General features: G+C 38.8%; 2 protein-coding genes across 10 annotated transcripts in view; one reads left to right on the top strand and one right to left on the bottom strand.

Annotated features, from left to right (window-relative positions):
- The window catches only part of MTTP (microsomal triglyceride transfer protein), a 57,360-nt gene extending 56,561 nt beyond the window's left edge, over window positions 1-799 (bottom strand). Inside the window, exon 1 of one of the 5 annotated variants that reach the window (XM_068542486.1) lies at window positions 705-799. In XM_068542486.1, coding sequence (XP_068398587.1) covers window positions 705-714 — 10 coding nt within the window. In that variant the 5' untranslated portion in view covers window positions 715-799. Of the gene's footprint in view, window positions 1-554 lie in introns of all 5 variants that reach the window. The other 4 variants (XM_068542484.1, XM_068542482.1, XM_068542483.1 and 1 more) reach the window with 4 other exon arrangements.
- The window catches only part of TRMT10A (tRNA methyltransferase 10A), a 31,942-nt gene continuing 7,400 nt past the window's right edge, over window positions 545-25,086 (top strand). For 2 of the 5 annotated variants that reach the window (XM_068542492.1, XM_068542487.1), the window contains exons 1-3: window positions 906-1,244; window positions 6,116-6,312; window positions 9,450-9,612. In XM_068542492.1, coding sequence (XP_068398593.1) covers window positions 6,128-6,312; window positions 9,450-9,612 — 348 coding nt within the window. In that variant the 5' untranslated portion in view covers window positions 906-1,244; window positions 6,116-6,127. The other 3 variants (XM_068542488.1, XM_068542490.1, XM_068542491.1) reach the window with 3 other exon arrangements.

Genomic DNA, 25,086 nt, shown 5'->3' with positions numbered 1-25,086 from the left:
AGGTATTATAAACAATGAAATGTCACCTGATGTTTTGCAAAACAGCATATGAAAAACCGCTCAAGAAATGAATGGAGAGTAAGACTTGCGGTTGTAAGCAAGAAAAACCTTAAACATTCCAGGTTTACACGCATCTTATTGGGAGTTTGACTCACTTTTAAAATTTGATTTTCTATTTGAGTTGTGTGAAATCATGTGCTACTGACAACCTTCTTCTGTATTAGTTACAAATAGTTTAGGCAAGAGATGCTTTCATCTCCAACACGGAAGAATTAAGAGCCCTTCATCAGTATCTCGCACTTGTAATTTTTAAGAGTAGTAATGTCTTAACATCCCCCGCCATCCCCACAGAAATATGAGTGAATATATGCCGCAGGTATAACCTTGCCTTTAAGTGGAAAAACAGACATCACGCAACTACCTCCCACTCCAGAAACCCTAACTCCAGACCCCGCCCCACATAAACTCCCGCCCCTTTCTCCCACTGCGGGTACGGAGTTGGCGCAGTTAGCTGACGTAAGACGTAACCTCCGTAGCCTCCTACGCGTAGCTACCGTGTCTGCCTCTGGGAGTTGAAGTTTCCGAAAGAGGACCTTCTGGAGTGGTAAAGACCACTACAAAAAGCTTTCTGTGCGGGCTCTCAGGTTCCCCGACAACTCCTCCGTTCGGTAAGTCTCTTGGCATGGAGACTATCGCTCGCCTACCCTTTGACATAATCCGAGCGCGTGCCACTGCCGCCTTCCGCTAGCAATAGGGCTTCCGAGGGAGAGGGAAGTGGGACACTGGAAGCAGCAGCCGAGATCCAGCTTCCGAAGGAAGTGACGTCATAGAGAGCGCGCCCCCTCGCCTTGCCAAGCAGATTTTTGATTCGTCGGCTACAGTTTAATCCCGCCTCTGGAATGCGTCCGCCCGCGGGCGGCCTGGAGAGAAGAGTAGGGCGCGGCTCTGCCCACCAGCGTCGGGGCTGTGGTTGTCGACGTTTGCTTGGGGGTAGCGATACGGTCTCTAGCGTGTGAAGGGTGTGCGCTTCCCAAGAATGAAGGGAGAGGGAAATCTGGACTTTGAAGGGCCGGAAAACGAGTTGTGGTTCTGCCACTTGGTGGCTAGAGAGCGTGAGCAAGTCGCTTCACCTGTTTAAACCTGCCTTACCTCAGTTTTCCAAAGAGGGCTGACGTCGCTGAGCGCTCTGCAATGTGGGGAGAGCCCAGGGCGAAGTTGCTGCAGGTGCTGTCAGCCCCACATTGGTGAGCTGAGGACGATTTTAAGAAGTCCGTGGTGTTACTGGATTTCACTGAAATATTTTGTGTTAAAATTCGGGACTTTTTCTAGAGATATAAAGAGGATAGCGACAGAAGACTTTCTCACTTTACTTTTCTTTGTTTTAAATCTTGCCCCGTCTCCCCAGCCCGGCCCAGCCCAGCCCTCTGCCTAAGGGCCTCATAGCTGAACCGAGCTATGCAAATTTGGCCCGCGCGTTTTAAAAAGGATATTCTTTCTCTATCACCGTGAGGTCGTTTAATTCCATTCTGCAGTTATTCCGACATTCATTTGGATCTTTCTGGAAGGGAGGCTGTGTCATAAATTATGAAGACTTTAGCCCAATCAGTAAAACCATGAAATTTTTTTTTTTTTTTTTTAACTTTTGGCCGGTCACTCATTATGATGTATGTCCTCCTTGCCGGCATTTGTGCTAAGAAGTGGGAATACAAGGACGATTGAGATACTATTTTTTTAATGTATTTATCCCATACTAAATTGCCTTAGTCATCCTTATCCAGTTGTTAATTTTATAAGACCATCAGATAACCTGGATCTGCAACTAAATGAAACATTTTTAAAAAATTCAATGCCCAGGTAAACTAAATTTCACGCAGTTATTTCTATAATTGCTACAAAATTTGTTGAACGTGGTGAATGAATGAAAATGAGCTGTGAGTATCACTGCATGTGAGGGAGGAATGCAAAACTCCATGGAGTTTATATTTTGCTTAAAACTCCATGGAGTTTATATTCTGCATGTGAGGGAGGAATGCAAAACTCCATGGAGTTTATATTTAAGCTAATACATAGTGAAATGCTTATTGTATGTTGTAGGCAGTAGGAGTTGGTACGTATCTTTGTATGTAAAGTATGCTGCAAGCAATAATTTACAGGATCTCAAGCTAGCATCATTTTTGTTGTGCAATGTGCAATGTATCTAGCTTATTCAAAGCTTAAAAAAATTCTCTTACTACAGTGCATTTTCTTAATTGGGAATAACTTTAAAAATAGTAGTGATAATGATGTTGACTAGCTCATGACCTTTCTCTGTATTTGATAGGCTGTTTAAAAACATTAGTGTGCAATGATAAGCAAATTAGATTTAACTTAGACTTCTTAGATAGGAAAGGCGAAAGCTCCCCCTGGTGTGCATGAGCTGTAAAACATTGCTATACTTTTCTAAAATTTTCACATGATAAAGCAAATCAACACTTGCAGTTTGGAACAGAGTAGAGAACTAACAAAAAATGCCACTGATAATAGAAATATTCTCTCTTAGAATATTAATCACTGTTTCATGAAGAAAGCAATTTGTTTCCTCTGAATTTTAATTGTGCCTTTAAGTTTGCACATTTAGCTTAATGGGCAGGTTTAGCTTATGTTTTCTTCACCCTATATTGTTTTGAATACATTCATTGCCCATTTTTATTAACGTACTATCTATGGAAAGGAAATAAAAGTGATCCTAGGGGTCACAATATATATTTAAATTTTTTCTTCTGATCTTTTCAGGCTTACTGTGTTTCTCCTGTCTCCTGTTTCTTAAATTGAATGCTAACCTTATTTTCCAGATTAAAAAAAATATTAGTGAATGCACTCAAGGTTATACATTTATCCTCAGTTACCTTTTTGGCCTGTAGTTCTCTCATCCTGTTATTTGTGTCTAAATGCTCGGACATACTATTTTTTCATTCTATTTTTCTGTCTGAATTCTGAGTTAGATTCTGAGGATGTCTTCTAATTCATCAATTACCTCTTGGACTCCAGGTAATCTGGAGTTTGTCTCATATGTTGAAATTTTTATATCTTCATTTCCTGGTTTCCAAATTGGTTCTTTTTTACAGATTCTTGTTTTCCTATTTTTATGCCTGCTTTTGTGTCCCAATTTCCTGTTTTGTTTTTATGGTTATTACTCTTCATGAGCTCTGAAAGATTTCAACCAAACTTATTTTAAAGTCATTTTCACATTGCTCTATTCAATTTGTATAGAGTGAATTTATCTCCTGCTTGTTGATTTAGCTGGGGTTTTTTTTCATTTCTGTCTTTTTGTAATTTTGCTTTGCAGACTCATCTTGAATGGAATTATAACTTTCCTCTCCAAACTACTTCTCTCTGTACTACTGATTTTGTGGTTTCTCTCACCCATGACCCTTTTCAGTGCCTCAGCCCACAGCAGAGCTTATATATGTGGTTCAGAATTCTAATCATGTAATAATATAAGTTCATATGTCACCTCATGCTCGACCCAGGTTGTAGCCAAGAGGCTGTGTCTGTTTCCTTCAGGTTTCCCCCGAGTAGTCAGTTTTGTGTAAGCTATAGTCTATAATTTTACGTGTTTTCAGGCTTTTTTCATGGAAGGAGGAGCCCCACCCGTAACACTAGTTTAAGGGTTTGTCTTAAACTGTCTTCCATCTTTCTCCCATCCTCTGTCTTGTATTATTCTTCTTCTCTTTACTTTAAAGCTAGGAAAACTTCTATCTGCCTTTACACAGAAGACCCAGTTCTTAACTTGGATTTTGAGAGAGGCTGTACCTTTTTTGTTTCCCCTTTTTATATTTTATCTAGATTGGGAGTCAGGGTGCATCAAAACATGAACTTTTGGCAGTGATCTCTAGGAAGTCTGTCCCAACTTTTTTGGTGCAGAAGCATAAGAATAGAACTGGAGCTATTTTTTTCTCCGTATGTTTCAGTGACACAGGTCTTTTCAGAGCCCTCCAACAGCAGGGTTAAAGCAACACAGCTCTTTAACATTCTTTGGAAATCCTCATTTTCTAAATAAGACTTTGGATTTCTGGGACATGGTAGAGTTAGATGTGGGTTGGAATCTTAGCTCCATCACTTCATTTGTCTATTCATTCAAGTATTTTGAGGACCTACTTTGTGTGACATTTGCTCTAGGTGCCTTGTTTCTTAGGAATTATTTAATAGCTTTCTAACTTTGGGCAAGTTATTTAACCTTTGTACCTCTTCCTTTGCAAAGTAGGTATATACTATCTACTTCATAGGGTTTTTATAAAGAGTAAATTAGATAATAAGTTTTTTATTAAACATAATAAGAATTAATAAATGTTTGCTCTTACTATTTTCATTACTTTAAAAAGTCCTTTGTAATATCATATTCACTCGTTTGTTTATTCTACCAGTGTATAATAAGCATCTACGAAGTGCCAAGCACTGTATTAGTATTGGCAATATAATGTTGGGCAAAATCAGACTTATCCCTTACCCAGTGGAGTTTCCAGTGTAGAGTCAAAGTTGAGTTGTCATTTCTAGGAGATGTTCTCCCTAAGGAGAACTGTTTGGTTGGTGGCATTAGGAAAACTTGTGAATTCTTACTTGTATTACTAAATGGTTTTTTTCCCCTCTTAGTAATTTTGTGACCTAGTAAAATGCCAGGGCTTTTGCTCCAGCCCCTAAAGCACGCATCTTAAAATTTCTTGTCTTTCAGTCAAAATTCGGTAAACTTTCTAAGTTTGCTTTGGTTATCCTCATATGTCCTGTTATATCATTGCATTTTTAAAGAAAGCAAGAACCATATAATAAACCTACTGCTCAAATTATGTTCTGCAAAGGTTTTTTCCTTCCACTATCTGAATTGTGGGGATTGTTCTTTTTTCTTTTAGATGCTAGCTTCTCTGCACAGACTTGTTAGCTACCTCTGTAAGAGGGAAGAATCATATATTTTTCTATAAGGCCAATAGAACATTTGCAAGCTTCATGCTTAGTCTTTGGTAGGGATAAATAACGTATATTCTTAAGCTTTGATGTTAAGAATCAATTAAAGAGAAAAGATATCTCATATTTCTAGCCCTTTCCGTAATCTGAAAGCAAGTTCAGTTCTAGGCAATGGATATGAAGATGTGGGTGTTTAAATCCAAATAAAGATGTTTGAGTTGGCCCTAAGTGTTCCACAGCTGATTACAGAGTCAACTTATGTATTTTGTTTTTCAGCTGTGACTTAAGTGGAAAATTTACAGTTACATATTTACAATGAAATATATTGGGGTGGGGGCAACCAAATTTGTTCTCTGCACTGGCCAAAAGATAGAAATATATAGCATGTCTGTTGTCAAGAACCAATTGTTGAGGGTACGCCCAGATAGTGAAAGTAATATTTTTCTTGTATAGACAGCATTAAAGACAAGTACAAAAAGGTGTCTTCCATCTCTTTTTAAAAAATAGTATATATTTTTCTATAAAACTATATTTTCATTATATAAAATTTAGAAAATGCAGAAAGCCATGGGTGGGTCAGAATTAAAACGTGTGTATGTATTTTTTTTTAAAACAAAATTGGACATTATGTATTGTTTTTTGCTTTGATTTTCTTATTTAACATAACCATTTCCCTTTATCATTAAATAATTTTGGGAAACATGATTTCTCTTGGCTGCTTAGTATTCCAAGCCAGTGTTACAGATGAACTTTAATTTATATTTAGTCCCCATTTGCTGACATTCAAGTAGTTTCTAATTTTTTATTGTTAAAAATAACAACAGTACATATCCTTTTGCATTAATTTTGTGTGTATTTCTAATTAATTTACAGGAATTTATTCTAAGGAAGTAAATTACTATGTGAAAGAGTATCACCATTTTAAAGGTCTTCAAACATACAGGTCTGAGTAGTCTTCTGGAAAAATTGTGTGATGGCCACCAGTACTATATGAAAATATCCCATTTCATCAAATGATCTTTGCCAGTAAATGACAATTAATTGACCAAATTTGCATTTTTATTCATTACTAATATGGTTTTATTTTAATCACATCCTTCAGTCTTTTTTTTTTTTTTTTTTACTTTTTTTGTGTTTGTAAGTCATCTGTTCATGTCAAAGTTGCTTTTCAATTTTTCAGAGGCATCAAATAATGTCATCTGAAATATTGCCAGCATTTAGTGAGACTTCTAATGTTGAAAGAAAGCAAGACTTAAATGAAGACCAAGAGGAGAATCAGAAACCAGGATTAGGTGAAGGGTTTGAACCAATATCTAAACGGCAAATGAAGAAACTAATGAAACAGAAACAATGGGAAGAACAAAGAGAACTCCGCAAGTATGTATCAAAATGCATGTATTCTACCCCTATTCACAGCGGTATATTCCAATATACCCCTATTGGAATGTTGGACCTTGAAATAGCCCTTTGACACATTAAAAATAATTGTGTTAATTAAAATTCGGGCTATACATATTGTTAGCTAACATTGTCAATTGGCTACTAAAATTGTATGTGTTTTAAATTATTTTTTTAGCGGTGTTGATGAATTTACACCGTACACTTTTCTCACTCAGAACCTATTGTGAGTAGCAGCACAATTTCTAAAATAACTGATTTACAAAAGGGATATAGTTAGCATCCATGTCCTAGATATGGAACAAAAATAACCACCTCAGAAAGATCAAATTTGGGCCTAACATTGATTTTGCTAGAAGAACGATTGCAGGTTTTGGTGAGAGCAGAACTAACATTGATTTTGCTAGAAGAACTATTGCAGGTTTTGGTGAGGCTGAAGCTGTCACTGTATAAAGACAAAATTTACTAGAAGAAAATAAATTATTGTTGATGCAGATGAGAGAAAAAAATATGGCTTTTTTTTTCACAAACAATTTTACTTTTTTTAAAATGAGAATAGTTTTTAAAAACACATGTTATTTTTATTGAGGTATAGTTAATTTACAATGTCGTGTTAGCTTCAAGGTATACAGCAAAGTGATTCAGTTATATGTATATGTATAAGTATATACATGTATATATATTCTTTTTCAGATTCTTTTCCATTATAGGTTATTACAAGACATAGACTATAGTTCCCTACGCTATACAGTAGGTCCTTGTTTATTTTATACATAAGTAGTATGTATATGTTAATCCCAAACTCCTAATTTATCTCCCCACTCCCCTGCTATCCACTCTTATAACCATAAGTTTGTTTTCTATGTCTCTGAGTCTACTTCTGGTTTGTGAATAAGTTCATTTATATCATTTTTTTAGATTCCACATATAAGTGGTATCATAAGATATTTGCCTTTCTCTTACTCACTTCATTTAATATGATAATCTCTAGGTCCATCCATGTTGCTGCAAATGGCAATATTTCATTCTTGTTTATAGCTGAGTAATATTCCATTGTATATATATACCACATCTTCTTTATCCATTCATCTGTCGATGAACATTTAGGTTGCTTCTATGTCTTGGCTATTGTAAATAGTGCTGCTGTGAACATTGAGGTGCATGTATCTTTTTGAATTAGAGTTTCCTCTGGATATGTGCCCAGGAATGGGATTGCTGGACCTTATGGTAACTCTGTTTTTAGTTTTTTAAGGAACCTCCATACTGTTTTCCATAGTAGCTGCACCAATTTACATTCCCACCAACAGTGTAAGAGGGTTTCCTTTTCTCCACACCCTCTCCAGCATTTGTTTTTTGTAGACTTCTTAATGATGGCCATTCTAACTGGTGTAGGGTGATACCTCATTGTAGTTTTGATTTGCATTTCTCTAATAATTAGCGGTATTGAGCTTCTTTTCCTGTGCTTCTTGACCATCTGTATGTCTTCTTTGGAGAAATGTCTATTTAGGTCTTCTGTCCATTTTTTGATTGGGTTGTTTGGTTTTTTTGATATTAAGCTGTATGAGCTTTTTGTTTATTTTGGAAGTTAATCCCTTGTCAGTCGCATCGTTTGCAAATATTTTCTCCCACTCCATAAGTTGTCTTTTTATTTCGTTGATGGTTTCCTTTGCTGTGCAAAAGTTAGGTCCCATTTGTTTATTTTTGTTTTTATTTCAATTACTTTAGGAGATGGAGTCAAAAAAATATTCCTTCTATTTATATCAAAGAGTGTTTTGCCTATATTTTCCTCTGGGAGTTTTATAGTATCTGGTCTTACATTTAGGTATTTAATCCATTTTGAATTTATTTTTGTATATGGTGTTAGAGAATGTTCTAATTTCATTCTTTTACATGTAGCTGTCCAGTTTTCCCAGCACCACTTATTGAAGAGACCATCTTTTCTCCATTGTATAGTCTTGCCATCTTTGTCATAGATTAGGTGACAATAGGTGCATGGGTTTATCTCTGGACTTTCTATCCTGTTCCATTAATCTATATTTCTGTTTTTGTGCCAGTACCATACTGTTTTCATGACTGTAGTTTTGTAGTATAGTCTGAAGTCAGGGAGGATGGTTCCTCCAGCTTTATTCTTTTTTCTCAAGATTATTTTGGCTATTCAGGGTCTTTTGTGTTTCCATACAAATTAAAAAAAAAATTTTCTAGTTCTGTGAAAAATGCCATTGATAATTTGATAACGATTGCACTGAATCTGTAGATTGCTTGGGTAGTATAGTCATTTTAACAGTATTGATTCTTGCAATCCAAGAATGAGGTATCTTTGCATCTGTTGTGTCATCTTCAGTTTCTTTCATCAGTGTCTTAGAGTTTTCAGAGTACAGGTCTTTTGCCTCCTTAGGTAGGTTTATTCCTAGGTATTTTATTCTTTTTGATGAGATGGTAAATGGGATTGTTTCCTTAATATCTCTTTCTGATATTTCATTCTTAGTGTATAGAAATGCAACAGATTTCTATGTATTAATTTTGTATCCTGCAACTTTACTGAATTCATTGTTGAGCTCTAGTAGTTTTCTGGTAGCACTTTAGGATTTTCTATGTATACAGAATTATGTCATCTGCATAGAGTGACAGTTTTACTTTTTCTTTTCCAATTTGGATTCCTTTTATTTCTTTTTCTTTCTGCCTGCTGTAGCTTGGACTTAACAAAACTATATTGAATAAAAATTTTACTTTTTTTATATGGTTATAAATGTAACTCAAAAATCATGTAGGAGAAGAATGATAAAAGTAAAATTTATCATGACTCTCAAACTCAGTATTTTAAAAGTTTTGTAAGTACGTCTAACATGCTACCAATAGTAAATAAAATTATTAGTATAGTTCGAATTTGTGTAAAAAGTACTATACTGTTTTTGCAAACTCATTTATTATATAAAGCTTTTAGATAGATTATATAAAATTGCTGATATCTGACAATTTTTGATCCATGGAAGTGGCAATTTTGTTATGGTTTAGTCTGCTAATTTTAAAAAGTAATTGTTTCTTTGTCTATTTAGAAAAGTATTGTAAATGTATGAATATACAAATAATGGAAAGTTATTTTCAATTACTAATTTTAGACAAAAGAGGAAGGAAAAACGCAAGAGAAAGCAATTAGAGCGACAGTGTCAACTGGAATCAAACTCAGAAGGAAGTGACAGAAAACGTATTCGAAGAGATGTTGTTTACAGCCCACTCCGCCTTATCATTGACTGCAGTTTTGATAGCCTGATGGTATTAAAGGTATCATGAATCATTGTCAGAAAAATCCTGTAACTGAACTAGGCTGAATAATTTTTGCTTTAATATGTAATATAACTTTGATGTAACTTTATGTACTAAAATGCATTTTTTTTCTTTTTAATTGTGGTAAAATATACGTAATGTAAAATTTACCATCTTAACCATTTTTAAGTGGACAGTTCAGTAGTGCTACGTACATTCATGTTGTTGTGCAGCCAGTCTCCAGAAGTCTTTTCATCTTGAAAAACTAAAACTCTATCCCCACTGAATGAACAACCATTTCCATTCCCCCTCCCTCAGCCCTTGGCACCACCATTCTACTTTCTGTCTCTATGAATTTGACTACTCTGTGTACCTTATGTAAGTGGAATCCTCCAGTATTTGTCCTTTTGTGACTGGTTTATTTCACTGAGCATTATGTCTTCAAGGTTCACCCGCATTGTAGCGTGTGTCAGAATTCCCTTATGTTTTAAGGCAGAATAATATTCTAGTGTATGTATAGACCACGTTTTGTTTATTCATTCATCTGGTGTCGATGGACATTTGTGTTGCTTCCACCTCTTGGATATTTTGTTGTTTTTTTGTGTGTGTTTTAAATTTATTTTATTGAAATATAGTTGATTTACAATGCTGTCTTAGTTTCTGTTGGGCAGTAAAGTGACTCGGTTATACATTTATATATATTCTTTTTCATATTCTTTTCCATTATGGTTTATTACAGGATATTGAATATTGTTCCCTGTGCTATACAGTAGGACCTTGTTGTTTATCCATTCTATGTATAATAGTTTGCATCTGCTAATCCCAGACTCCCAATCCATCTCTCCCCCACCTCTCCTCCCCTTTGGCAACCACAAGTCTGTTCTCTGTGTCTGTGAGTCTGTTTCTGTTTCCTGGATAAGTTCATTTATGTCATATTTTTATATTCTACATGTAAGCGACATCATACGGTATTTGTCTTTCTCTGACTCACTTCACTTAGTATGATAATCTCTAAGTCCATCCATGTTGCTGCAAATGGCATTATTTCATTATTTTTTATGGCTGAGTAGTATTCCATTGTATAAATATACCACATCTTTATCTATTCACCTGTTGATGGACATTTAGGTTGCTTCCATGTCTTGGCTATTGTAAATAGTGCTGCTATGAACATAGGGGTGCATGTTTTGTTTCGAATTATAGTTTTCTCTGGATATATGCCCAGGAATGGGACTGCTGGATCATATGGCAACTCTATTTTTAGTTTTTTGAGGAACCTCCATACTGTTCTCCATAGTGGCTGTACCAATTTACATTCCCACCAACAGTGTAGGAGGGTTCCCTTTTCTCCACACCCTCTCCAGCATTTATTATTTGTAGATTTTTTGATGATGGCCATTCTGACTGATGTGAGGTGATATCTCACTGTAGTTTTGATTTGCATTTCTCTAATAATTAGCGATATTGAGCATCTTTTCATGTGCTTTTTAGCCATCTGTATGTCTTTGGAGAAATGTCTGTTTAGGTCTTCTGCCCATTTTCTGATTGGGTTATTTTTTTTTTTTATATTAAGGTGTATGAGCTTTTTGTTTATTTTGGAAATTAAGCCCTGGTTGGTCGCATCATTTGCAAATATTTTCTCCCAGTCCATACGTTGTATTTTAATTTTCTTCATGGCATCCTTTGCTGTGCAAAAGGTTATAAGTTTGATTAGGTCCCAATTGTTTATTTTTGCTTTTATTTCTATTGCCTTGGGAAACTGACCTAAGAAAACATTAGTAGGATTTATGTCACAGAATGTTTTGCCTATATTCTCTTCTAAGAGTTTTATGATGTCATGTATTGTATTTAAGTCTCTAAGACATTTTGAGTTTATTTTTGTGTATGGTGAGAGGGTGTGTTATAACTTCATTGGTTTACATGTGGCTATCCAACTTTCCCAACACCACTTGGTGAAGAGACTTTGTTTTCCCATTGTATATTTTTGCCTCCTTTGTTGAAGATTAATTGACCATAGGTGCGTGGGTTTATTTCTGGGCTCTCTATTCTGTTCCAGTGACCCATATGTCTGTTTTTGTGCCAGTACCACACTGTTTTGATTACTGTAGTTTTGTAGTATTGTCTGAAGTCTGGGAGGGTTATGCTTCCAGTTTTGTTCTTTTCCTCAGGATTGCTTTGCAAATTCTGGGTCTTTTATGGTTCCATATACATTTTAGGATTATTTGTTCTAGTTCTGTGAAAAATATCATGGGTGATTTGATAGGGATCACATTAAGTCTGTAGATTGCTTTGGGTAGTATGGCCGTTTTAACAATATTAATTCTTCCAATCCAAGAGCATGGGATATCTCTCCATTTCTTTGAATCATCTTCAGTTTCCTTTATTGATGTTTTATAGTTCTCAGCATATAAGTTTTTTACTTCCTTGGTCAGGTTTATTCCTAAGTATTTTTTTTTTTTTGGATGCAATTTTAAAAGGGATTCTTTTTTTACATTCCCTTTCTGAAATTTATGGTTAGTGTAAAGAAATGCAACTGATTTCTGTATGTTAATCTTGTATCCCGCTACCTTGCTGAATTCATTTATCAGTTCTAGTAGTTTTTGTGTGGAGTCTTTAGGGTTTTCTATATACAGTATCATGTCATCTGAATATAATGACAATTTTACCTCCTCCTTTCCAATTTGGATACCTTTTATTTTTTTTTTTTCTTGTCTGATTGCTGTGGCTAGGATTTCCAATACTATGTTGAGTAGAAGTGATGAGAGTGGGCATCCTTGTCTTCTTCCAGTTTATAGCAGGAAAGCTTTCAGTTTTTCACCAGTGAGTATTATACTGGCTGTGGGTTTGTCATAAATAGCTTTTATTATGTTGAAATATTTTCCCTCTATACTCACTTTCGTAAGAGTTTTTATCATAATGGATGTTGAATTTTATCAAATGCTTTTTCTGCATTTATTGAGATATCATGTGGTTTTTGTCTTTTCTTTTGTTGGTGTGGTGTATCACATTGACTGATTTGCATATGTTGAACCATCCTTGTGACCCTGGGATGAATCCCACTTCGTTATGGTGTATGATCTTTTTTATGTGTTCTTGGATTCAGTTTGCTAATATTTTGTTGAGAATTGTTGCATCTATTTTCATCAGAGATATTGGCCTGTAATTTTCTTTTTTGTTATGGTTTGTCTGGTTTTGGTATCAGGGTGATAATGGCTTCATAAAGTGTCTTTGGGAATGTTCCCTCCTCTTCAGGCTTTTGAAAGAGTTTGAGAAGGACTGATATAAGTTCTTCCTTGTATGTTTGGTTGTTATTTAAGTCTAACTGCTCTATTTTATCATTTACGATATCTGTTGCCTTACTGATTTTCTGTCTAGAAGATCTGTCCATTGCTGTGAGTAGGGTGTTAAAGTCTCCTGCTATTACTGTTTTCCCATCAGTTTCTCCCTTAATGTCCGTTAGTATTTATTTTATGTATTTGGGTGCTCCTATATTGGGTGCATATATGTTGAGTGTAATATCATCTTCTTGTATTGATCCTCTCATCATTGTATAGTGTTCTCCTTTATCTTTCTTTATGGCCTTTGTTTTAAAGTCTATTTTGTCTGATATGAGTATTGCAACCCCCGCTTTCTTGTCATTTCCGTTTGCATGAAATATCTTTTTTCATCCCCTCACGTTCAGTCTTTGTGTGTCCTTTGCCCTAAAGTGGGTCTCTTGTACGCAGCATATTGTAGGCGCTTGCTTTTTTATCTAGTCTGCCACTCTAGGTCTTTTGATTGGAGTACATTGACATTTAAGGTAATTATTGATAGGTATGTATTTATTGCCATTTTAAACCTTGTTTTCCACTTGATTTTGTATTTCTTCTTTGTTTATTTTTCCTTTTTGTATTTCCTTTTGTGATGTGATGATTTTTTTTGTATTATGCTTGTGTTCTTTTTGTTTTCTTGTGAATCTGTTATATGTTTTTGATTTGTGGTTACCCTGTTTTTCAAGTATGTTAACCTCTTCCTATATCTACTGCCTTTAAACTGGTAGTCATATAGGCTAAAACACATTCCAAAAAAAAACCCCTACATTTTGTTACTCTCCTTCCCCACATTTTATGATTTCGATGTCCTCTTACATATTCATGTTCATCCTTTTGCTGTTCATTGTGGTTCTCTTGCTTTCACAGAAATTTTTTCTTTCTTTCTTTTTTTTTTTTAATCTGTATACTGGCTTATTTAAGTGATTTACTTTCCAATTGTGATTTTTCTCTTTCGTATAGATTCTTACTTCTCTATTTAGACAAGACCTTTTAATATTTCTTTTAGGATATGTTTAGTATTGCTGTTTTCTTTTAGTTTTTGCTTGTCTGAGAAATTCTTTCTCTCTCCTTTTATTCTGAATGATAATCTTGCTGGGTAGAGTATCCTAGGTTGCAGACTTTTCCCTTTCAGGACTTTGAATGTATCTTGCCATTCCCTTCTGGCCTGGAACATATCTGTAGAGAAGTCAGCTGATAGCCTAATGGGGGGTTCCCTTGTAATTAACTCTTTGTTTTTCTCTTGCTGCCTTTAGAATACTCTATCTTTTACTTTTGCCATTTTTTAATTATAATACATCTTGGTGTAAGTCTGTTTGGGTTCATCTTGTTTGGGACACTCTGTGCTTCCTGTACCTGTATAACTGTTTACTTCTTTAGGTTTGGGGAGTTTTCAGCCGTAATGCCTTCAAATATATTTTCGATTCCCTTTTCTCTTTCTTCTCCTTCTGGGATCTCTATTATGTGTAGATTGGCGTGCTTTATATTACCCCATACGTCTTATATTGCTTTAATTTTTTTCACTTGGCTTTCTGTTTGCTGTTCTGATTGCGTGATTTCCATTAGTCTGTCTTCCATATCGCTTATTTGTTCTTCTGCATTATTCAATTTGCTGTTCGTTGACTTTAGCTCAGCTTTTGTCTCAGCAAATGAGTTTTCTAATTTTTCTTGTCTCCTGTTTATATTTTCTAGTTCCTTTTCCTGGTAATCTGCATTTCTGTCAATAGCCTTCCTTACTTCCTTCAGTATTTTCATTATCTCCTTTTTGAACTTGATGTCTATTAGACTGAAGGAATCTGTTTCATTGTCTTTGACTGGCAATCTCTTGATCTTTTCATTGGGAGTGGTTCCTCTGTTTTCTTCATTTTACTTATAGTTCTCTTACTCTATGAGTTTAGGAGAAACAATTATTTCCTAAATAGTTGGAGATATTTTTATGTGGGAATGTCCTTGTGTAGCCTGCATGGGTTTAATATTTTTGGTGAGAGAGCTGTTTTTTGTATGGATGCCTGCCGTTATCTCCTCGATAGGGGGTGTGACTGGGGTTGTGGTGGCCAGAGCCTGCACTGAATATTGAGCAGGGCCTCCTCTTTGCTCTGTGGTTGTCACAGCCCTTTTGGAGGCAAGGTCTCTTCCCCAGTTGTTGGAGTAGAAGCCCCCAGATCCATTTCTGAGCTGTAGTGTGAGGTAAGCAGTATTGGAGCACTCCCACTGGGAGAGGAGCCACTGAGTATTCCTCTGCCAGAGCTGTCCGCTGAGAAGTGTGCTCCGTCATGTCATCTGTCACCCATTGTGCAGGCTCACAAAGTACACTGTTGTTGGCACTGCCCTCAGCCTCACCTCAACCATGGGAATGCAGGCAATTGGCCCTGTTGTTCCTCAGGTGCTGGGTTCACAAAGCCACCAGCGCAAATCCGCTGGTGCAGATCCACTGAAGTCAGGTAACAGGACTGCAGTAGTTGCACACCTGGACCTGCCGTGGGAGCTATGGATGGAGCCCAGACCCTGGCCCAACTCCATATGCACGCACCCACAAAGCCCACAGCTGCTAAGGCCAGACCCGCCCCAGCCATGGGAGCACCTGTAGCCCACTTGGATGTTCTGCAGGCACTGAGTTTACAAAGCTGGCAGCAGTGGCCTAAACCCACAGATCGCACAGCCACAGGGAGAGGGCTCAGATATCAGCCCTGCTTCGTAAGTCACACGGTCCCTGGGGATCACCTCTGATTTCAGCCCCGCCTCTGTGTGTGGGCAATTCGCTGGCACTTGCGTGCTCCCAGAGCTCGTAGAGGCAGCGCTGAGCCTGCTGAGCTCACTGAGAAAGACGCAGCTTTGGCAGGCACTGCCCCTTAACAGTGGGGTTTCAGTGGCAGCAGCACACCTGCTGTGAGTGCACCAAGAGTGAGGCTGCTATGGCGGCCCCTGCCCTTCCCTTTGTGCACCCCTTAATGATGGTGCTTCACTTCTGTGGCAGGCCTGAGCCACAGTCCAGCCCCTTCAGGCTGTCTCCGTGCAGCCAACCCCCGTCCTTTCCCTGGGTCTGTCCTCTGAAGCCCGAGCTTTAGCACCCAGCCACCATACACAAAAGCAAAAGCACATCTCAGACTGGGGAGTGCAGGGCGGTGGCAGGGACCATTTGTGCAGGTCTCCATCTGTTCTGCCTGCTGCAAACCAGCTGCTGCGCTCTCCTCCAAGCCTCTGAAGCTCCCTTTCTGTCCCAGCTGATCTCCCTGCCAGTGAAGGGGCTTCCCAGGGTGCAGGAACCTTTCCTCTTTCACTGTTCCCACCCAGGGGCTCAAGTCTTGTCACGATTCCTTTTTTTCTTTCATCCTACCCAGTTACATGGAGATCTTTCCTGCAGTTTTGGGTGTCTGAGATCTGCCGGTGTTCAGCAGGTATTCTGTGAGAATTGTTCCACATGTAGATGTATTTTTGATGTATTTGTGGGAGGAGGTGAGCTCTGCGTCCTTCTACTCCGCGATCTTGATTGGAGCCCTCTAAAATGCATCTTTTTAAAATTTTTGTTGGAGTATAGTTGATTTATAATGTTGTGTTAGTTTCGAGTGTACAGCAAAGTAAATCAGTTATACATATACGTATATCCACTCTTTTTCAGATTCTTTTCCCATATAAGCCATTACACAGTATTGACTAGAGTTCTCTGTGCTATACAGTAGATCCTTATTAGTTATCTATTTTATGTATAGTAGTGTGTATATGTCAGTCTCAGTCTTCCAATTTATCCCTCCCCCACCTTACCCTCTGGTAACCATAAGTTTGTTTTCTACATCTGTAACTCTATTTGTGTTTTGTAGATAAGTTCATTTGTACCCTTTTTTCAGATTCCACATATAAGCGATATCATATGATATTTATCTTTCTCTGTCTGACTTACTTCACTCAGTATGACAAACTCTAGGTGCATCCATGTTGCTGCAAATGGCATTATTTTATTCTTTTTTATGGCTCAGTATTATTTTATTGTATATATGTACCACATCTTCTTTATTCATTCCTCTGTCAGTGGACATTTAGGTTGCTTCCACGTCCTGGCTATTGTAAATAGTGATGCAATGAACATTGGGGTGCATGTATCTTTTTTTTTTTTTTTTTTTAAACATCTTTATTGAAGTATAATTGCCTGACAATGGTGTGTTAGCTTCTGCTTTATAACAAAGTGAATCAGTTATACATATACAATATGTTCCCATTTCTCTTCCCTCTTGCATCTCCCTCCCTCCCACCCTCCCCATCCCACCCCTCTAGGTGGTCACAAAGCACCGAGCTGATCTCCCTGTGCTATGCGGCTGCTTCCCACTAGTTATCTATTTTACATTTGGTAGTGTATATATGTCCATGACACTCTCTTACCCTGTCACATCTCACCCCACCCCCTCCCCATATCCTCAAGTCCATTCTCTAGTAGGTCTGTGTCTTTACTCCCCTCTTGCCACTAGGTTCTTCATGGCCTTTTTTTTTTTTTCCTTAGATTCCGTATATATGTGTTAGCATACTGTATTTGTTTTTCTCTTTCTGACTTACTTCACTCTGTATGACAGACACTAACTCCATCCACCTCATTACAAATACCTCCATTTCATTTCTTTTTATGGCTGAGTAATATTCCATTGTATATATGTGCCACATCTTCTTTATCCATTCATCTGTCGATGGACATTTAGGTTGCTTCCATGTCCTGGCTATTGTAAATAGAGCTGCAATGAACATTTTGGTACATGACTCTTTTTGACCTATGGTTTTCTCAGGGTATATGCCCAGTATTGGGATTGCTGGGTCGTATGGTAGTTCTATTTGTAGTTTTTTCAGGAACCTCCATACTGTTCTCCATAGTGGCTGTATCAATTTACATTCCCACCAACAGTGCAAGAGTGTTCCCTTTCCTCCACACCCTCTCCAGCATTTATTGTTTCTAGATTTTTTGATGATGACCATTCTGACCGGTGTGAGATGATATCTCATTGTAGTTTTGATTTGCATTTCTCTAATGATTAATGATGTTGAGCATTCTTTCATGTGTCTTTAGGCCATCTGTATATCTTCTTTGGAGAAATGTCTATTTAGGTCTTCTGTCCATTTTTGGATTGGGTTGTTGGTTTTTTTGTTATTGAGCTGCATGAGCTGCTTGTAAATCTTGGAGATTAATCCTTTGTCAGTTGCTTCATTTGCAAATATTTTCTCCCATTCTGATGGTTGTCTTTTGGTCTTGTTTATGGTTTCCTTTGCTGTGCAAAAGCTTTTAAGTTTCATTAGGTCCCATTTGTTTATTTGTGTTCTTATTTCCATTTCTCTGGGAGCTGGGTCAAAAAGAATCTTGCTGTGATGTATGTCATAGAGTGTTCTGCCTATGTTTTCCTCTAAGAGTTTGATAGTGTCTGCCCTTACACTTAGGTCTTTAATCCATTTTGAGTTTATTTTTGTGCATGGTATCAGGGAGTGTTCTAATTTCATACTTTTACATGTACCTGTCCAATTTTCCCAGCACCACTTATTGAAGAGGCTGTCTTTTCTCCACTGTATATGCTTGCCTCCTTTATCAAAGATAAGGTGACCATATGTGTGTGGGTTTATCTCTGGGCTTTCTATCCTGTTCCATTGATCTATATTTCTGTTTTTGTGCCAGTACCAAACTGTCTTGATTACTGAAGCTTTGTAATATAGTCTGAAGTCAGGGAGCCTGATTCCCCCAGCTCCATTTTTCGTTCTCAAGATTGCTTTGGCTATTCGGGGTCTTTTGTGTTTCCATACAAATTGTGAAATTTTTTGTTCTAGTTCTGTGAAAAATGCCAGTGGTAGTTTGATAGGGATTGCATTGAATCTGTAGATTGCTTTGGGTAGTAGAGTCATTTTCACAATGTTGATTCTTCCAATCCAAGAACATGGTATATCTCTCCATCTATTTGTATCATCTTTAATTTCTTTCATCAGTGTCCTATAATTTTCTGCATACAGGTCTTTTGTCTCCTTAGGTAGGTTTATTCCTAGATATTTTATTCTTTTTGTTGCAATGGTAAATGGGAGTGTTTTCTTAATTTCACTTTCAGATTTTTCGTCATTAGTGTATAGAAATGCAAGAGATTTCTGTGCATTTATTTTGTATCCTGCTACTTTACCAAATTCATTGATTAGCTCTAGGAGTTTTCTGGTAGCATCTTTAGGATTCTCTATGTATAGTATCATGTCATCTGCAAATAGTGACAGCTTTACTTCTTCTTTTCCGATTTGGATTCCTTTTATTTCTTTGTCTTCTCTGATTGCTGTGGCTAACACTTCCCAAACTATGTTGAATAATAGTGGTGAGAGTGGGCAACCTTGTCTTGTTCCTGATCTTAGTGGAAATGGTTTCAGTTTTTCACCATTGAGGACAATGTTGGCTGTGGGTTTGTCATATATGGCCTTTATTATGTTGAGGAAAGTTCCCTCTATGCCTACTTTCTGCAGGGCTTTTATCATAAATGGGTGTTGAATTTTGTCGAAAGCTTTCTCTGCATCTATTGAGATGATCATATGGTTTTTCTCCTTCAATTTGTTAATATGGTGTATCACATTGATTGATTTGCGTATATTGAAGAATCCTTGCATTCCTGGGATAAACCCCACTTGATCGTGGTGTATGATCCTTTTAATGTGCTGTTGGATTCTGTTTGCTAGTATTTTGTTGAGGATTTTTGCATCTATGTTCATCAGTGATATTGGCCTGTAGTTTTCTTTCTTTGTGACATCTTTGTCTGGTTTTGGTATCAGGGTGATGGTGGCCTCGTAGAATGAGTTTGGGAGTGTTCCTCCCTCTGCAATATTTTGGAAGAGTTTGAGAAGGATAGGTGTTAGCTCTTCTCTAAATGTTTGATAGAATTCACCTGTGAAGCCATCTGGTCCTGGGCTTTTGTTTGTTGGAAGGTTTTTAATCACAGTTTCAATTTCAGTGCTTGTGATTGGTCTGTTCATATTTTCTATTTCTTCCTGGTTCAGTCTCAGCAGTTTGTGCATTTCTAAGAATCTGTCCATTTCTTCCAGGTTGTCCATTTTATTGGCATAGAGTTGCTTGTAGTAATCTCTCATGATCTTTTGTATTTCTGCAGTGTCAGTGGTTACTTCTCCTTTTTCATTTCTAATTCTATTGATTTGAGTCTGCTCCCTTTTTCTCTTGATGAGTCTGGCTAATGGTTTATCAATTTTGTTTATCTTCTCAAAGAACCAGCTTTTAGTTTCATTGATTTTTGCTATTGTTTCCTTCATTTCTTTTTCATTTATTTCTGACCTGATCTTTATAATTTCTTTCCTTCTGCTGGCTTTGGGGTTTTTTTGTTCTTCTTTCTCTAATTGCTTCAGGTGCAAGGTTAGGTTGTTTATTCGAGATGTTTCCTGTTTCTTGAGGTAGGCTTGTATTGCTATAAACTTCCCTCTTAGCTCTGCTTTTGCTGCGTCCCATAGGTTTTGGGTCGTCGTATCTCCATTGTCATTTGTTTCTAGGTATTTTTTGATTTCCCCTTTGATTTCTTCAGTAATCACTTCGTTATTAAGTAGTGTATTGTGTAGCCTCCATGTGTTTGTATTTTTTACAGATCTTTTCCTGTAATTGATATCTAGTCTCATAGCGTTGTGGTTGGAAAAGGTACTTGATACGATTTCAATTTTCTTAAATTTACCAAGGCTTGATTTATGACCCAAGATATGATCTATCCTGGAGAATGTTCCATGAGCACTTGAGAAAAATGTGTATTCTGTTGTTTTTGGGTAGAATGTCCTATAAATATCAATTAAGTCCATCTTGTTTAATGTATCATTTAAAGCTTGTGTTTCCTTATTTATTTTCATTTTGGATGATCTGTCCATTGGTGAAAGTGGGGTGTTAAAGTCCCCTACTATGATTGTGTTGCTGTCGATTTCCCCTTTTATGGCTGTTAGTATTTGCCTTATGTATTGAGGTGCTCCTATGTTGGGTGCATAAATATTTACAATTGTTATACCTTCCTCTTGGATCGATCCCTTGATCATTATATAGTGTCCTTCTTTGTCTCTTGTAATAGTCTTTATTTTAAAGTCTATTTTGTCTGATACGAGAATTGCTACTCCAGCTTTCTTTTGATTTCCATTTGCATGGAATATCTTTTTCCATCCCCTCACTTTCAGTCTGTATGTGTCTCTAGGTCTGAAGTGGGTCTCTTGTAGACAGCATATATATGGGTCTTGTTTTTGTATCCATTCAGCCAGCCTGTGTCTTTTGGTGGGAGCATTTAATCCATTTACATTCAAGGTAATTATCGATATGTATGTTCCTATTCCCATTTTCTTAAATGTTTTGGGTTTGTTATTGTAGGTGTTTTCCTTCTCTTGTGTTTCTTGCCTAGAGAAGTTCCTTTAGCATTTGTTGTAAAGCTGGTTTGGTGGTGCTGAACTCTCTCAGCTTTTGCTTGTCTGTAAAGGTTTTAATTTCTCCATCGAATCTGAATGAGATCCTTGCTGGGTAGAGTAATCTTGGTTGTAGGTTTTTCTCCTTCATCACTTTAAGTATATCCTGCCACTCCCTTCTGGCTTGCAGAGTTTCTGCTGAAAGATCAGATGTTAACCTTATGGGGATTCCCTTCTGTGTTATTTGTTGTTTTTCCCTTGCTGCCTTTAATATGTTTTCCTTATATTTAATTTTTGACAGTTTGATTAATATGTGTCTTGGCGTGTTTCTCCTTGGGTTTATCCTGTATGGGACTCTCTGTGCTTCCAGGACTTGATTAACTATTTCCTTTCCCATATTAGGGAAGTTTTCAACTATAATCTCTTCAAATATTTTCTCAGTCCCTTTCTTTTTCTCTTCTTCTTCTGGGACCCCTATAATTCGAATGTTGGTGCGTTTAATGTTGTCCCAGAGGTCTCTGAGACTGTCCTCAGTTCTTTTCATTCTTTTTTCTTTATCCTGCTCTGTAGTAGTTATTTCCACCATTTTATCTTCCAGGTCACTTATCCTTTCTTCTGCCTCAGTTATTCTGCTATTGATCCCATCTAGAGTATTTTTAATTTCATTTATTGTGTTTTTCATCATTGCTTGGTTCCTCTTTAGTTCTTCTACGTCCTTGTTAAATGTTTCTTGCATTTTGTCTATTCTATTTCCAAGATTTTGGATCATCCTTACTATCATTATTCTGAATTCTTTTTCAGGTAGACTACCTATTTCCTCTTCATTTGTTAAGTCTGGTGTGTTTTGACCCTGCTCCTTCATCTGCTGTGTGTTTTTATGTCGTCTCATTTTGCTTATCTTACTGTGTTTGGGGTCTCCTTTTCACAGACTGCAGGTTTGTAGTTCCCGTTGTTTTTGGTATCTGTCCCCAGTGGCTAAGGTTGGTTCAGTGGGTTGTGTAGGCTTCCTGGTGTAGGGAACTAGTGCCTGAGCTCTGGTGGATGAGGCTGGATCTTGTCTTTCTGGTGGGCACATCCACGTCTGGTGGTGTATTTTGGGGTGTCTGTGGCCTTATTATGATTTTAGGCAGCCTCTCTGCTAATGGATGGGGCTGTGTTCCTGTCTTGCTAGTTGTTTGGCATAGGGTGTTCAGCACTGTAGCTTGCTGGTCATTGAGTGATGCTGGGTCTTGATGTTGAGATGGAGATCTCTGAGAGATTTTTACCGTTTGGTATTACGTGGAGCTGGGAGGTCTCTTGTGGACCAGTGTCCTGAAGTTGGCTCTCCCACCTCAGAGGCACGGCCCTGATGCCTGGCTGGAGCACCAAGAGCCTTTCGTCCACACGGCTCAAAGTAAAAGGGAGAAAAAATAGAAAGAAAGAAAGAAAGAAAGAGGCTATAATATAGTGAAGTAAAATAAAGCTATTGTAAAGCAAAGCTATACAGACAAAATCTCACCCAGAAGCATATACATATACACTCACAAAAAAAAGGAACAGGGGAAAAATTAAGATATCCTGCTCCCAAAGTCCACCTCCTGAATTTGGGATGATTCGTTGTCTATTCAGGTATTCAACAGATGCAGGCACATCAAGTTGTTTGTGGAGTTTTAATCCGCTGCTTCTGAGGCTGCTGGGAGAGATTTCCCCTTCTCTTCCCTGTTCACACAGCTCCTGGGGTTCAGCTTTGGATTTGGACCCGCCTCTGCGTGTAGGTCGCCTGAGGGCGTCTATTCCCCGCCCAGACAGAACGGGGTTAAAGGAGCAGCTGCTTCGGGGGCTCTGGCTCACTCAGGCCGCGGGGAGGGAGGGGTACGGAGGAGGCGGGGCGAGCCTGCGGCAGCAGAGGCCGGCGTGACGTTGCACCAGCCTGAGGTGCGCAGTGCGTTCTCCCGGGGAATTTGTCCGGGGATCACGGGACCCTGGCAGTGGCGGGCTGCACTGGCTCCCGGGAGGGGCGGTGTGGAGAGTGACCTGTGCTCACACACAGGCTTTTTGGAGGCGGCAGCAGCAGCCCCAGCGTCTCACGCCCGTCTCTGGGGTCCGCGCTGATCGCCGCGGCTCGCGCCCTTCTCTGGAGTTCGTTTACGCGGCGCTCTGAATCCCCTCTCCTTGCGCGCAGCGAAACAAAGAGGCAAGAAAAAGTCTCTTGCCTCTTCGGCAGCTGCAGACTTTTTCCCGGTCTCCCTCCCAGCCAGCTGTGGTGCGCTAACCCCTTCAGGCTGTGTTCACGCCGCCAGCCCCAGTCCTCTCCCTGCGATCCAACTGAAGCCCGAGCCTCAGCTCCCAGCCCCGCCTGCCCCGGCGGGGGAGCAGACAAGCCTCTCGGGCTGGTGAGCGCTGCTCGGTGCCGAGCCTCTGTGCGGGAGTCTCTCCGCTTTTTCCTCTGCGCCCCTGTTGCTGTGGGATCCGCGCTGTTAGCTGCGGCTCGCGCCCGTCTCTGAAGTTCGTTTAGGCGGCGCTCTGAATCCCCTCTCCGCGCGCACCAGGAAACAAAGAGGGAAGAAAAAGTCTCTTGCCTCTTCGGCAGCTGCAGACTTTTTCCCGGTCTCCCTCCCAGCCAGCTGTGGTGCGCTAACCCCTTCAGGCTGTGTTCACGCCGCCAGCCCCAGTCCTCTCCCTGCGATCCGACCGAAGCCCGAGCCTCAGCTCCCAGCCCCCGCCTGCCCCGGCGGGGGAGCAGACAAGCCTCTCGGGCTGGTGAGTGCTGGTTGGCGCCGCTCCTCCGTGCGGGAGCCTCTCCGCTTTGCCCTCCGCACCCCTGTGGCTGCGCTCTCCTCCGTGGCTCCGAAGCGTCCCCCCTCTGCCACCCGCAGTCTCTGCCCGCGAAGGGGCTTCCTAGTGCGTGGAAATCTTTCCTCCTTCACAGCTCCCTCCCACTGGTGCAGGTGCCGTCCCTATTCTTTTGTCTCTGTTATTTCTTTTTTCTTTTGCCCTACCCAAGTACGGGGGGAGTTTCTTGCCTTTTTGGAGGTCGGACGTTTTCTGCCAGCGTTCAGCGGGTGTTCTGTAGGAGCAGTTCCACGTGTAGATGTATTTCTACTGTATCTGTGGGAAGGAAGGTGATCTCCGCGTCTTACTCTTCCGCCATCTTCTCTCCTCCCCCCTGTATCTTTTTGAATTATGGTTTTCTCCAGATATATGCCCAGGAATGGGATTGCTGGATCATATGGTAGCTCTATTTTTAGTTTTTTAAGGAACCTCCCTACTGTTCTCCATAGTGGCTATACCAGTTTACATCCCCACCAACAGTGCAGGAGGATTCCCTTTTCTCCACATCCTCTCCAGGATGCATTGTTTGTAGATTTTTTAATGATGGCCATTCTGACTGGTGTAAGATGATACCTCAGTATAGTTTTGATTTGAATTCCTCTAATAATTAGTGATGTTGAGCATCTTTTCACGTGCTTTTTAGTCATCTGTATGTCTTTGGAGAAATGTCTATTTAGGTCTTCTTACCAATTTTTTGATTGGGTTGTTTGTTTTTCTGATATTGAGCTGCATGAGCTGTTTGTATATATTAGAGATTAATTCCTTGTCAGTTGCTTCATTTACAAATATTTTCTCCCATTCTGAGGGTTGTCTTTTCATTTTGTTTATGGTTTCCTTTTACATATAGCTGTCCAGTTTTCCCAGCACCACTTATTAAAGAGACTGTCTTTTCTCCGTTGTATATTCTTGCCTCCTTTAGGTAACCATAGGTGCATGGGTTTATCTCTGGACTTTCTATCCTGTTCCATTGATCTATATTTCTGTTTTTGTGCTAGTACCATACTGT

The sequence above is a fragment of the Eschrichtius robustus genome, chromosome 4 (assembly GCF_028021215.1).
Source record: "Eschrichtius robustus isolate mEscRob2 chromosome 4, mEscRob2.pri, whole genome shotgun sequence".
In the NCBI taxonomy this organism is placed as follows: Eukaryota; Metazoa; Chordata; class Mammalia; order Artiodactyla; family Eschrichtiidae; genus Eschrichtius; species Eschrichtius robustus.
The sequence above is the reverse complement of the archived record's forward strand: the minus strand, read 5'-3'. Positions and strand labels throughout refer to the sequence as shown.